Source organism: Benincasa hispida, chromosome 9 (assembly GCF_009727055.1).
Source record: "Benincasa hispida cultivar B227 chromosome 9, ASM972705v1, whole genome shotgun sequence".
NCBI lineage: Eukaryota > Viridiplantae > Streptophyta > Magnoliopsida > Cucurbitales > Cucurbitaceae > Benincasa > Benincasa hispida.
Window position 1 is genome coordinate 75,576,780 of NC_052357.1, and position 12,862 is coordinate 75,589,641.

Here is a 12,862-nt window from a genome sequence, read left to right on the forward strand (position 1 = left end):
GGGGGGGGGAGGACTCACATATAAATTAACATAGACAATCATATATGAAATAATGTAAGGTAGATAAATATCCCTATATCAAGAATTGCTATAAAGGAACTTGAAAAAATAATAATAATAAATTGTCCTTTGAAATGTTCTATTAGTTGTTTACTTAAAGAATAAAAATAGTTTAAAAGAGAACTGTAATATACTTTTAAATAGGACAAACAGTGGTTTGTGAATATGGTAGAAGATCCACTGAAATTATTAAATTAGCTAACAAAAATTTCAAGTGGTACTTTCCACTATTTTTCAAACATATGAGTGTGTATAAATTAGTATTTGTGATGAATGCTTAAGACACATGCAACTTCCACTTAGTATATTAAGGAAGAGAAAAAGAGATAATCACATAAGACTAATGAATCAAGACAAACAAGCTTTTCAATTAACCGCTAAACATTGACAGCCGCCAGCCATGTAAGATCAACCAGCCAGCTCTAGTAGATACAATAAAAGGGTTGAAGAACATGCATGAAAAACTCAAGTACAAAATCAAAGCACAGTTTCAAGAGGTGTATTTACTTGAACATCACGATATTTCGCCTATTCAATGGTTAACTTAGATGCTATTTCAGCCACTTGCTTGTACTTCTCCTCGTATGTTTTTCCCAAAGATTCTGCCTGCAATATAAAAGCCATAAATCAGTACAAAGAAAACTCAAATATAGCGGACCCAGAAAAAGAAGAATAGAAAATACGTCACGCTTGTCAGCAGATGCCCTTTCGGTGATCTCATTTAATCTATTATCACATCTGCTTTTGTGTAGAACCTGAAAAGAAGAAGACAATGGTTAGATGTAAATTTAAACTAATTACACAAGCAAGAGAAAATAGCCAGGAAATATTTTTGAAAAAGTTCAGGAAAACATCTACTAAAAAATACCAAATTTAGGATTTAAGCTGAACCCCCTTCATAAAAACGTCCACCCCTCCCCGGCCTATGGGTCAACCAAATAGTGATATTGCGATATTTGTGCCTCGACTCCAAGTCTAACAAATATCTTTTTATCTAACGAATAATTGAGTTTTCATTGAGAAAAAAATGATAGAATACACGGGCATATAAAAATAAAACCCACAAAAGGAAGAAATACAGGTATGTTAAATTCAAAGTTAAAACTTGAGCACCCTCAGTGCGATAAAGATTATGTATTAGTGGAATCCTAAGGTTCGTCCACCAAAGATCAAAACTCCAAAAGGGAAAGAAGTCCATAGTCTAGCAGAGCACGCTGCAAATCTGTCTTTGTTCAAGGGGTCAGATTCAAGTTGGAAGATGGTAGAGATATCTAAGTTTGAAAAGATTGATGGACTTATTGACACTAATCAAAGAGACATCCAGGTGTTCTGGACTCCAGGAAGAATGGCTGGGACCTTAGATTCAGAAGGCTTCTCAGTGATAGTGAAGCAGTTGAATGGGCAACTTGTTTAGGAGTTGTCTTTTACCCTGGAGTTATTCTTAGTCTTTTATTTTTTGTAATTTGTGTTCTTTCGGTAACCTTGCTGTATGAAAGAACTATCTTTCTTCACTTAACAACTCGTCAATTCCTAGTTCAACTCCTCTTCTTGGCTTTCCTGATCTTTTCAAACCTTTTGAAATTTTGGTGGATTAATTCGGGCATTAGGATTGGTGCTATTTGATGCCAAGTGAACCACCCCAATTGAATTTTATAGTGAGAAACTAAGTGAAGCACGTCAGAAATGGAGCATTTATAAATAGGAAGTTTACTCCTTAGTTCATGCTTTGAAGCAATGGGAACACTATTTGCTTGGTAAAGAATTATTACATTCTCAAAAGAATATGTCATATGTATTCCAGTTGGATGCAATTACTCGAATGCTTTGACTTTGCTATCGAGCATATTCCAAGGATTACTAACAAAGTGGGATGTTAGATTTATAAGTTTTCTTAAAGTCTCTTAGAAAACACTTTGGCACAAAGTCTTCTTACTACCACCACAAGCCATCCCCAAACTAGGCCAAACAAAGGTCACAACTGCACTCTTGGAAATCTTTTGTGTTATTTTATTTTTATTTTTCAATAAGAAAAGATTTCATTGATTGAATGAAAATCCAAAGGAGACAATGGATCAAAGGGCCTCATTTAGAGGGTATACAAAAAATGTTTCCAATTAGCAATAAGAAAAGATAAGTTATGACTATTTGTAGTCAGTAAATCTTTGCACCAAAAGAAAAGCAGATCGGATGCCAATATCAAGAATGTCCTTTGTCGATCGAGATTTTCCTTGGAAGATTTGAGAAGTTCTTATGGAGGGCACCATGGCCCATCAGTCCTTCATGTTGTGGTGAACTTGAAGTAGAAAAATATTCTTATCAAAGAGTGTGCACCGTGTGACTAAATGTGATGAAAAAGACAAAGTAGAGAAAGAAAATAGCACACACAAAGTTACGTGGAAAAACCCTAATAAGGGAGAAAAAACCACGGGATGAAGAATTCTTATTAGAATTTGATACACAATATACACAGAGGCTACGAGCTTAAATAGAAAAAAGGGAAACCCTAGGGTACAGAGGAAAAGACAAATATGCCCTAGGGTAAAAACCCTATTTTCAACTAAATGAATAACCAAAGTGATGTGACATGTTACCAGAGATGTGGGCGTTGCACACCAGATGAATTAGCCAAAGCCCATAGGCATTAACAATGGCCCTGCAAAGTTAAAATTAATAGGATGAATGAAAACGTTGACAGACGAAACATAATAAACAAGGATCCAGTTAGAAAAAATTGAATTGAAACGTAATAAACCGAGTAAAAAAAATTCCCCAGCACCCCCTTTACTTAACTTTCATCCTTCCTTCCCATAAAAGTATTCAGAGAATCTTGATGAACAAAACATAAGAAACAGGCTCACAGGACTCTAGTTGAAACAAATAAAATAAATGTAGAGATAAGATTGCTTCCATTTTGCAATCCAGATTCGATAAACAAAGTCCTGAAGTCCACTTTTTGTAGATTTACCTCAATGGAAGCCCAAGAAATTGCATAGACGGCCTCTCATATATGTTAACAACAACAACAACCAAAAAAAAAAAAAAAGAGTAAGCAGTCAACAACTACAAAACATCCTAAGAACGACCTGCATCACGTAGAATGACTTCTGTAAAATGTTACTAACCTTCAAACAACCAAACAAGAGAAGAAAAAAACTCATTTATTACCGATATGACCTAAAAGATCTCAATAATGCCATCCCTTGGCACGCCAACATCTTTGCAAATTTTCCTGATGACGAGCAACTTTGACTTTCAACCAGAGTTTATATGCCATATCTGTCCTATCAGAGGCCAATAGTTTGTTATTAAGCTTGCTACGTATTTGCCTACTTGGGAAGAAACCCTGACGTAAACATTCTTCCATGACGAGTACAGCATTTTCAAGCTGCCCTGTTTTACAAAGACAGTCAATGGCATGCTCATAAGTTTCCACATCAGGATCATAACCACTTTCTTGCATCTCATTCCATATATTTAATAGCATGCCAAATTTACCAAACAAAGAAAGCCGCATTAGCAACAATTTGTAAGCACTCTTGGATATCCTACATCCAACTTTTCTTGCTTTCTTGTAGATTAACATAGCTGCATGCGGAGGACCATAACTACAGCTAAGTTTCATGAAGGATGTTATTGCCCCCGTAGTGGGAATTATTCTTCCCACCATCTCATCAAACATTTCTAGTGCATCGGCCACTTTCTTGGCTTTAAGAAACCCAATGATCAAATTGGAATAGGTGTTGATATCAGGTTCACATCTATTACTCAACATACGCCTGTAATAGGTCAGGCATTTATCAAAATCACCTATACATATAAAGTTGGAGATCATTGCATTATAAGCATCAACATCTGGCGAACAGCCGTTTTCATCCATTTTATCAAAGATCTTGACAGCGTCATCAATGCGATTTGCTCTGCCAAGACACTCAAGAAGATAAGTGTAAGTCAGACAATCTGGAGAAAATCCATCAACTTCCATTGCTTTCAAAATTCGCTCAACTTCACTATGCCTACCATATCTTGACCATCCACCAATTATAATGTTGTATGTTGTAGCATCGAAAGGTACGTTCCCCTTGATTAAATTAAAAAATGAGTTTGCAGCACCCACGTGGGAACGTCGACACATGCATTGTAGAAGAATATTCAAGGTTTCGGTATCACATTTCAGCCCAATTTCTTTCAAGTTTCTGAATAACTGAAGTGCCTTAGAAACTTGGTGAGCCTTGACCAAACTGTCTACCACGATGGATACTGTTTCCATGTTCGCATCCACTCCCTCCCGTGTCATGTTGTGCAAAACATCCATCATGGAGTCAAAAAACCTTCTTCTACCTAAAGCTTTAAGGATTATGTTATAACTGGAAGTATCCTTAGGTATCGACGGCTGTTTAATAGCCCAATAAAAGAAGGTAACCATTGCTTCGCTACCTAAACTCCCCGTGATTAGTGCTTTGTCGACAACATCTTGGCTCAAATTCACGTCAGTATTAGCTAAAGCATGTTCAATTGCGGTTTTACCATTCAGTTTTTGAAGGAAAACACCTCGCAATTTTTCTTCTGGTAGTAAAAATCCATCAACCGCCCTAATTGGCATCTGTTTCTCAGTAGGATTCTCTTTGAGAGTGTTAGAAACCGAACCATGAGGTTGAACTAGTAAGAGATCAGAAAGTTCACTAATAACGAAGCGCTCGTCTATGCTGCGTTGATTCTGAGACCCATCGGCCAAAGCACCATCATCAAATGGATTTGATGGTTCGTGTAGGGTTGAAAACAAGTATGATAAAGCCGATGAAAACGACGGCGAGTAAAGTAAGGAATCGTGATACCTGCCACTGGCGAGACGTCCCCAAAAACACCCTCTGAATTGATAGGAAAGAACACGCCGGGAAGCGCCGAATGCCATACAACCTATTCGATTGATTGCGGGCGGAGAGCCTGAGAGAGAAGTATCTGGGTGGCTTAAAGAGGGGAGCCAAAACGAAGATGGGACTTTCGCCCGTGGGTTCCAACTGGTTGACGGTGATGCCGGCGTGTTAACCTCCTGGCTCTTGTTGCAGCTTCATGTGCAACTGAATTGAAGTTTCTTCTGCTATGAACAAAGGAGCACTCACGGAATTCAGAAGAAAGCAACCGAATTTCCTCAACCAGGAAGTGGGATTCACGTAACCAAACAGAGACTTATTGCCATTAAGCAATCTAATTTCAATATAACCTTGGAGAATGGAAAATTTCAGATTCGAAATCTAAAAACGTTTCACCACTAACCTTTTGCTGATGCGAATTTCCAAAATTTCTCTTTTTAAAAAGCCTTCACATCATTTGATGAATACATGTCTCTACGAATACTTTACAATGATAGGGTCTCCCTCCATTTCGTTCATTTCCTGATAGTTGAGAGAATACTAAGCGAGCGTTTAGAGAATATTAATCGAGAGTATAAATTTGTACTGTATAATTGGTGTTGTACAAAAAAAACGAAGTGAAAATTACACATTATTTAGTCTAGATGGGCCAGTGTCAGGTGTTATCAATGTTTGTCACGTTTTCTTGTTATGTCCTCTCTGACCACGTCGTGTACACCTGTGTATTTGTCATGACTCCTCTCCAATTGAAGGTATCCTGACAGTTTGACGTCGACCTACACTTGCTACCTTTTTGCGGTGGTATAATTGGTTCAAAATCTCCAACATCTCCAACATATGGTCTTCAAACCCATTATTGACTGTGTCCAATTGGGAATATTGGTTCCGCTTATGCAGCAAGCACACACTCAACTGTAAACCATTTTGCAAATATCCATCGTCCACATTAATTATATGCATATTCACCGGAGAAATACGATATTTTATAGACATCAATCATGATTCCTTAAGAATAATCATTGCGTAATCAATTACAATGTTTGTGCATGTCGTTGTATGTGTACGTCGGATATAGAACCAACCTTGTAACCACTCGCAGATATGCTCTAATAGCTTTGTGATTGGTAGTTCTCGGGCATTTTTCAACACTCTATTGAGGTATTCTACTATATCTGTCGTCATCTTGTCATACTTACAATGGATTTGATAAATCCTTGCCCACCGTTGTAATCCAATCTCCTCAAGATAGGCCGTCACACCAAGATATTGATGGAGCTTAGGCCAATACATCTGAAAGTCAAACATTCTATAAGCTTTCGCCGCTAGGTAGAAGTGTGGGTTTATGTCCTTATTATTGAATTTGTCAACCAAATTGTTCCAAATATGGTATATACATAGGCCATGAAATGCATCAGGGAATATACTTACAACAGCCTTTGCAATTAAGATGTGACGATCTGATATAATCACTAAATTGGGAACGTCTCCTATCAAAACCTTCAAATGAGTCATGAACCAAGTCCATGATGCATCGTTCTCACCATCTACAATACTGAAGGCGGTATGATATATGTTGTTATTTCCATCGATACACGTTGCTATTAACAATATACCTTTGTATTTCTCATGCAAATGGGTTCCATCAACAACAATTACTGGGCGGATGCAGTTTAGAAACCCCTAATACACGGACTAAGTGCCATGAAGACATACTTAAAGTATTATTCGTCCTCTACTTCAACCTCAAATATGGTACCTGGGTTTGTAAACTTAAGTGTCTCGCCGTATGCTCTAACAATAGCATGTGATCCTTCTGGCGACCCTCGTGCATACACTAATCCATACTCTTTAGCGCGATAAGCTTGTCCGTAACTTATGTTCACTCCATAATCTCGTCGGACGTCCTCAATTATATCCCTTAAGCGGTAGGTTTGACCAACTTGTTCGTATTTGGACTTGATTAAGTGTTCCATAACCCAACTTTTTGCTTGTCAATGATTACCAGTTCTCATTTCAAGAGAACATGTATGTTCACTGCGATATTTCGTCACTTTGAAGGAATCACTTTCTTTCATTTTTTTTGCACGGACCCTCCACTTGCATTCCTCCACCGAACATCGGATAGTTAGCAAGCTATTTGTTGACTTTTTTACACGGTAGTCAAAGTTCTTTCTTATTGCAAGCATCGATAATTTAACTGACAAGTCATATTTCGAAAAGAAAATTTGACCGACCTTTATATCCTCATCATTCAGAAAGTCATGAGGTATTGTGATGAGATTGTCATATGATGGGCCCTCTGATGGTCTGGGTATATCAACAAATGGTTCAATTGGAACGGTGGAATGCATTATAACTGAAGGCATCACACCTGGTGGAATGAGAGCAGGTGAAGTTGGAACATGGATGTTAGGTATTGGAGAAGTTTGTAGTTCTAAAAATTATCCATATCAATGTTCAGTATCGAATTATGAAGTACATATGGGTTCACAGTTCCGACCAAACTAAGCTTCACTTCAGTCATCCCTCAAGTTACATGGCTCAATATGATCATCAAGTGAAGGCATGGTATAAATTGGATTAGGTTGATCGGTTGGATTGCAATGCTAGTACACATTGTCCGTGTGTACTCCATGACTTTCGCAAGGTGTAACTCGTATAAATAACGACATCCGGGATGCATCACTGCCTTCTAAAAATAAACTAAGATCTTCAGTCGTTGGTACATCATACTCATTAATTCACTGATTGTTATATCATTTCTGACTTCCAGATATTTCATATGATCACCAACGTAATTTCTTCTGGATTCATCTCAATCCTCACCAAACCGTACAAAGATGCGAAGTAACGTTATTAATCTACAATGGGATAAACAAATCATCGATAAGTGAACGATCGTTTATAAATTACCATACGATCGTTTATACATCACCATGTGATTGTGTATAAATTATTATGTGACCGTGTATAAATTACTACACAATTGTTTATAATTTACTATACGATCGTGTAGTAAACGATTGCATAGTAATGTATAAACAATCACATAGTAATGTATAAACGATCCTATTGTAATTTAATGTTAAACGACACTTATATTGTAACGAACAATTGTGTATATATTACTACACGATCGTTTATAATTTACTATACAATCGTATTGTAATTTATGAACGATCATATAGTAATTTATACATGACCGCATAGTAAATGATTTGCATAGTAATGTATAAACGATCGTATTGTAATTTAATATTGAGCGACACTTATATTGCAATGAACGATTGTGTATATATTACTACATGATCGTTTATAATTTACTATACGATCGTATTGTAATTTATGAACGATACACGATCGCATAGTAAACGATTGCACAGTAATATATAAACGATCGCATAGTATGTATAAACAATCGTATTGTAATTTAATGTTAAACGACACTTATTATGAAAGCGATCTAGGAAAAGAAATCGTACATTGAATGAAGAGTTGAAGAAACCATTGAAGGAAGAAGAAATGTGGACTGAATCTGACAATGAAAGTGATCAACAAAGATATTGGGCTGAAACTCTAAGAGAAAGCTATGAGAGAACAATGAGAGAATTTCGTGAGGAGCTCGATGACAAAAAGTGAACAATGAGAGTGACGTTCCATTCTCTTCAATGCTATTGAAAGAATATTAGTTCAGAATAAATGTTTTTGTGGAATGTTAGTGGTATATTGAATGCACATTGAATGAAGGCTGAATAAATCGTTGAAGGAAGAAGAAATGTGTTGAGGCTTTTTAAAAATTGGGGCTAATTTTGTAATTTCGCATGAGCAAAAGGTCAGTGGTAGAAAATTTTTTAAGAATAGGTTATTGGTATAAAAGTTGTTGGGTTTTGGGTCATCATGTGAAATTTTCCTTGGAGAATTCGCACTTTAGAGCAACAAGAAGCCCTTCCTCGACTGCATTTAATTTCCGTAGTGGGTCATCAAAGACAACATCAAAGCATTCAAGAGCAAGTCCCTTCAGATATCCAACTGAATCACGACATACAATACCCAACCCTATAATAGGTGGATCTTGTCTCCAAGCAGTATCTACGTTCATTTTTAGGAGTGCAACAAAAAATCGAAAAATCGAATCAATCCAAATGGATCCAATGGTTTGGTTTGGCTTTTTAGTATAAAATTGGACATCTTGATTTGTATTTGGAGAAAATAAAAATGTATTGGTTCGGATCGGTTTTATATTAGAAAAAAAATCAATCAAAACCAAACTGATCCAAATGGAATATATATACCCTTCAAAATAAACTATCTTTTAGTAATTTAATTATTATGATGTATGCATATTTATTGTTCCCAGTTATTATGGAGCTGGTATGTTATTTATTTAGAAAAAAATGAAAAAAAAATGTTAACTTTCAATTTATAAAAGAAATAAATTGACACAATTTTAATTTTAAATTAGCAAAATAAACCAAGTCAAAACAAAATGGTAATAAAATATTAAAATTGGAAGAAAAAAGGAAAATGCAAAAGTTGATAACCAAATCAATAATAAATTGATCCAAATAAAACCAATCTAATGGTTTTGTTCTTTATTGGACATTGGTCTGGATTTTGGTTTGATCATTGGTTGACTTCAAAACCGACAAAACTGAAACGACCATCACCCTATTCCTCTTCATCAGATCCAATGGAGGAGTTGTCCATGACAAGATTTTCAAAGACTGAAGGATCCTTGGTAAAGTCATATTACATCTCTCCTTCTCCGTACTTTTTGAATATTCAAAGATGTCGTTTTGGATCCAATGTGCTCTGGTATTTGCATCGGCAGCTTTGGCTCCATGGACAATGGCGTTACAATCGGACCAGATGGCCTAACAATCTGTGGCAAATAATATGATTTTCGCTGGAACAATGGTTCATTATCTTAATTCATCTATCCATAAAACTATTATTGAAATGTTCAAAAGGCAAATAGCATATTGGAAATATAACTCCAAATGTCCAGGGCACGGAAGCAATTGAAAAGTATGTGATCCAGACTTTTTATATTCATCACCACAACATTGGCAAACAGGTATAATTTATAAGTCTTTCTTATCTAATTCAATTCTTGTGGGAAGAATGTTATGAAGAGCTCTCCAAAGGAAATTTTTTATTTTTGATGGGCCTCAATTTTCCATAATTTCTTCCAAATATACGTCATGTTATGGTTGTTGGACCATTCTTCTTTAATAATTTGTTGTATGAAAAATGGTATTCGCTTTTAATATAATAGGAATCATATCAGTTTTATCCTCCATTCTTCTGTTTGTAGGAACTTTCTTAATGTAATTAACATCATCTTCATGTAAATAATCATGTAAAAGTTCAAAATTACAGCTTTCCTAAGGATGGATAAAATCAGCAACCTTAGCATTGATTATTAGAGGATTGAAGCAGATGGGTTTGAATAATGAAGGCTTTAGTAGCCATCGATCGAGAAACGTTCTCATGTCAGAAACCTTCCCAATTTTATAACGGAGACCTTTAGATAAGAGGTCTCTATCCCAATACAAACTTTTTCATAGATATGAAGGATCATCCCTGATTTCTACTTCGAGAATAGGTTGACTTTCAAAATAATTGTTCTTCAAAACAGCAGTTACTAGGTTTAAGATCATTCATCATTCTCCATACTTGCTTGGCAATTAGAGTTGAAGGAAATGAATTCCCGTGGAAGCATGTGAACGTCTTGTATTTAGACATTCGTTATTTATGGAAACAAAAACAGTAAAATAAAACATGCACTTGTAGGATAACCGTTCAAACAAAACTATAAACATGCTAGAAAATAAAAAATATATATAATAAATAAAAACTCATATTTGTTTATTCTTCTAGCTTTCCTCTTCCACCATTATCAACGATCTCGAATTTCTCCAACGAAGAAGGACACCACCAACAAAGATATCTTGCTATTCTCTAGGATTCTAAATAACTTGAAAGAGAGATCTTCAATAACTTTTGAGGAGGAAAGGGTAGAGAACTTCTAGAGAGAAGATAAAAGGTTTGGACGCTAGTTATTTTATTTTATTTTATTATAAAAAACACTCGTCCTAAATGGGCTTTAAGGATATATTTATATTTCAAAAAATTTCTTTTATAACCTCACTGCTAATTAATTAAATAGTCATTATTTGATTAATCGACACATTAATTAAATAACTATATATTAAATCATATTTAATATACATTTAATTCATTATCATAAATAACATACATTTATACTAACCTCCAATCTCCATTATTTATTAATCAATTAATTAACAATTAATTAGTCAATTAAATAACCATATTAAATCATATTTAATATGGAGTTGATTAACATATAAATATTACATATTTGTATGTGCACGTCTCTTTATGAATCCAATTCATATAAATCTAATATTTGAATCTTATTCAAATATAACTCTCTTACATGATTTGGATTATAGGTCATATCTACCATTAACCATTATATATTAATATCATTAATATAAAATTTCCTCATTTGATTTGAACAATTTAAATAATTCCTCATCACTATCCTCTAGTGAGCTAACAAAGAGATTTTATAGACCTACAATTTAAAAGCTTTAATGATACGAGATTAATTGATTAAACTCATTTAATCCAATTAATCAATATTCATCAACTACCGATCACTCCACTAAAAATCAATAGTTGTACTATTCCCACAATAGATATATTTATGTGTTTGTGGATATAACCAATCAATAGAGCGATGACCCTTCACAAATGCTCATAACTACACCCGGGTCAAAATACCGTTTTACCTCTGCAATTACATCTAACTATTTAAATACCACTGATTTCTCTAACGAACAAATGGTTTATAGTGTAACTATAAACTAACACCCCTTGGGTCAATGAAAAGTTAAGGCCTCATTGTTCAAGACCCAAAACCAGCTTTTAAGGGAGCAATTTATCTACTTTTCCGATGAATGGGAATGAGTGAATTCCATCCTATGTAGTTGTGTTTCCAGCTTATTAATCATACAAATCCCGAAAATGGTAGGCTTATTGAGTCGACTATCATGACCACTCTCACCCATACATATCAAAGGACTGTCGTCATAAACAGAATTTCACAACTCACTCAGGATTGAGGTCAAGTCTCCTATGGTCATCCTAATTAAGTATTAGTTTCTTCAAGTAACGGTGTTATAAAGAGAAACTAATTATTTCGTGGTCCGATCCATGTATAAACTCCTTTATACAATATACCTTCACTCACATGTCCATCCATTTACTGCAAACCTTTTAGGTTATTACTTGAACATAAACCATTTGTATGTCAACCACATACTGTGCAAGTGATATCATGTAACCTTGGATCTTAGTTTATTGGATTGGATTAATGTTGTCTAAATGTCAAATAAAATACCTTTGATTTTATTAGATAAATAATTTGTGTTAACAAAACTACAAACCATGAGATACACTAGATTTAGGATATCAATCCTGACAAGAGCTTGGTTGAAGCTTTCAAGGTCACAATTCATTCTACCAAGAGATTTTGGCAAACACATCATTTTCCATGAAATCCAATGGATCTTATCTTTATTTACTTTAGAACTCCACCAAAATTTGGAGAGGGATTTTTTGATATCATTGCAAAAGATCTTTGAATTTGAAGAGATTCCTTGCATAGGATGGGAGAGATTGGCCCACACATTTAATAAGAATTCCTTTCCCAACTTTAGAGAAAAATGACCTCTTCCAACTTTGAACAACCTTCCACACTCTTTCTTGAATAAATCTAAATTCAGTTGATTTGTTTCTTGGAAAAATAGAAGGAATGCCTAAATAATGGCCAAAACTATCTACAAGGGATATGCCTAATAAGTTTTTGAGGAAATAAGCTCTCAAATGCCCCACATTAAGAG

General features: G+C 35.0%; 2 protein-coding genes across 14 annotated transcripts in view; both read right to left on the reverse strand.

Annotated features, from left to right (window-relative positions):
• LOC120086818 (putative pentatricopeptide repeat-containing protein At5g43820) overlaps positions 1 to 5,341 on the reverse strand; it is a 7,145-nt gene extending 1,804 nt beyond the window's left edge. For 2 of the 13 annotated variants that reach the window (XM_039043618.1, XM_039043609.1), the window contains exons 1-3: positions 2,652 to 5,340; positions 744 to 815; positions 568 to 666 (exon numbers count right to left, since the gene is read on the reverse strand). In XM_039043618.1, the coding sequence (XP_038899546.1) occupies positions 3,245 to 4,969 (1,725 nt within the window). In that variant the 5' untranslated portion in view covers positions 4,970 to 5,340 and the 3' untranslated portion in view covers positions 568 to 666; positions 744 to 815; positions 2,652 to 3,244. Of the gene's footprint in view, positions 1 to 567; positions 667 to 743; positions 816 to 2,651 lie in introns of all 13 variants that reach the window. The other 11 variants (XM_039043613.1, XM_039043616.1, XM_039043614.1 and 8 more) reach the window with 11 other exon arrangements.
• LOC120084906 lies at positions 5,100 to 6,901 on the reverse strand. The gene is made up of 3 exons (XM_039040715.1): positions 6,671 to 6,901; positions 6,011 to 6,608; positions 5,100 to 5,278 (listed from the first exon to the last, which is right to left on the reverse strand). The coding sequence occupies exons 1-3, from the start codon at positions 6,899 to 6,901 to the stop codon at positions 5,100 to 5,102; spliced, it is 1,008 nt and encodes a 335-aa protein (XP_038896643.1).
• Between the last annotated feature and the right edge of the window lie 5,961 nt (positions 6,902 to 12,862).